This window comes from Nematolebias whitei, chromosome 4 (genome assembly GCF_014905685.2).
Source record: "Nematolebias whitei isolate Nwh7 chromosome 4, NemWhi1, whole genome shotgun sequence".
Classification (NCBI taxonomy): domain Eukaryota; kingdom Metazoa; phylum Chordata; class Actinopteri; order Cyprinodontiformes; family Rivulidae; genus Nematolebias; species Nematolebias whitei.
In genome coordinates this window covers 14,326,817-14,328,656 of record NC_056501.1, presented here as the reverse complement: position 1 = coordinate 14,328,656, position 1,840 = coordinate 14,326,817, and the positions used below count along the sequence as shown (strand labels likewise).

The following is a 1,840-nucleotide window of genomic DNA, read 5'->3' as shown; positions in this document are numbered from 1 at the left end:
GGAATCAGGCGATGGTTTGATAAGTTTTCCCACCCTGCTGTTTCTTCAAGTGTCACGGATACTAACTTCAAACGATGCAAATGATTTAATGCATACCTTTAGCTGCGGCTGTGGTAAAGAATGGTGCGAGGAAGAAGTCTGGCGCAGATACAAAAGGTGGAAACCATGACCCTCATCTCACACCTTCCCCCCTTTCATCTGCTTCCCCTCATACGCTGGTATTTTGATTTCTGGATTCCTGGCCAATTGCCCCGTTTGCAATTCAAAGACTTTTCAACAAGCGCATCTGTTTGGGTATTATCACAAACCTGCATGCACCACCACCCCATCTCCTCCCCTCCCTTTGCTACCTCTTTTCCTGTTTCCTCGGCCTCGTGCACTTCCATGTTTGTGGTAAAAGGGGTGGAGAGGGTGAGGCAGGAGGGTTTGTCTGTGACCCAAAGAGTCAACGATACATAAGCCACATGACCAACTAGTCTTCTTATCCAAAGCGAGCAGGACTCACACACACAGGAACTCCAACACGTTCACAGCTTCACTCAACTTGCTGCCGGTTCTCTGACACAAGAAAAGAAGAGACGCACACACACTCCCAGACCTCCGTGGGAGAGCTCAGATAAAGACGTGCCTCCAGTCTTACAGAGAGGCACTGTCACACACTGATATACAAATACAAATTTAGGCACACACACATTCCTAGAAACAGACACACACGGGGAAGCAAACAGTCTCTCTCTCTTTCTTCCTCGCTCAGCTGCTCTCTCTTTTTCTCCCCCTCCCATCCACACACACACTCACACACACACACACACACAACACTACAGTATATCAGTGAGTGACTAGCAGAGAGCCAGAGGGGAGTGCAGAAATGAATGTGAAGATCCTGACGCTGGTGATTGTGCTCTTGGTGTCTCTGCTGTGTTCTGCCAGTGCTGGTGAGTACATGAGAGGCCAGCCTTGTCGCTCGTCCTCTCCTTCTGCTTCTCTATTTCTTTCTCTGTTTGCCATTTTGCTTGTGCAGGCAGCTGTAGTTGATCAGTTACCCAGCGTGGTTAGCCTTGTGTGGGCTCCAAAAGGCAGGAATATCAGCACCTGTTTGTGTACAGTACTGCACTGCAGTGGGTATACTGTCTGCTATTGTACTGCCATGGCTTTCATTGTAAACTTGATTGTGCATTCTGGGTTAGACTGGTTATTTTCCACCCTGCCTCACCTTGATGTGTGCTTCTAAGACTTGGAGATGAAATATGAGGAGGGCTTTATGTGTTGAGCTGTTCCTGGGTGACAGATATGCTGGATGTGTCTGTTATGAAATGTAAGATATGCATGGCACATGTGCTGCAAAGTGGAGTGGTACTGATTCATCTGTGGCTTGATTTATTCTGAGTATAATGTTAATTATAACATGACTATAATTGTGCAGCAGGAAAACACAGCACCAATAGATACACTGGGTTTTCTGTCAATGGGGAATACACAGATTACAGATGCACAAATTGCCTTTCAGTCCACTGAAGGACAGGTTATCTGTTCTCACTGTGGTGGACTTTAAATGTCTTTTACCTCAACATGAAGTTAGGAGTCGTATAGAGACAGGGCTTATTCTCTCTAGTGGCTCGTGGAGGGAATGTTTTGAGAAATGTGGTTTGGGGACCAGTTTGGAGACTGATGGGTGATCTGGGAAAGTGATGCAGGTAACATTATGGTGTGAAAAAACAATGTTTAGGCTTGTGTAAATCTACAGACCATTCCTGGGATTGTCACCTAAACACAAACTGTGGTTGTGTAGAAAAAACACAAATAACACAGACATGCTTATTATATATATATATATATATAT

The 1,840-nt window shown here is 45.4% G+C and overlaps 1 protein-coding gene across 1 annotated transcript in view; it reads left to right on the top strand.

Moving 5' to 3' along the window:
• The first annotated feature begins 796 nt into the window (after nucleotides 1-796).
• Nucleotides 797-1,840, top strand: part of apln (apelin) — a 20,493-nt gene continuing 19,449 nt past the window's right edge. The window contains exon 1 of the mRNA XM_037675726.1: nucleotides 797-935. Coding sequence (XP_037531654.1) covers nucleotides 869-935 — 67 coding nt within the window. The 5' untranslated portion in view covers nucleotides 797-868. The remainder of the gene's footprint in view (nucleotides 936-1,840) is intronic.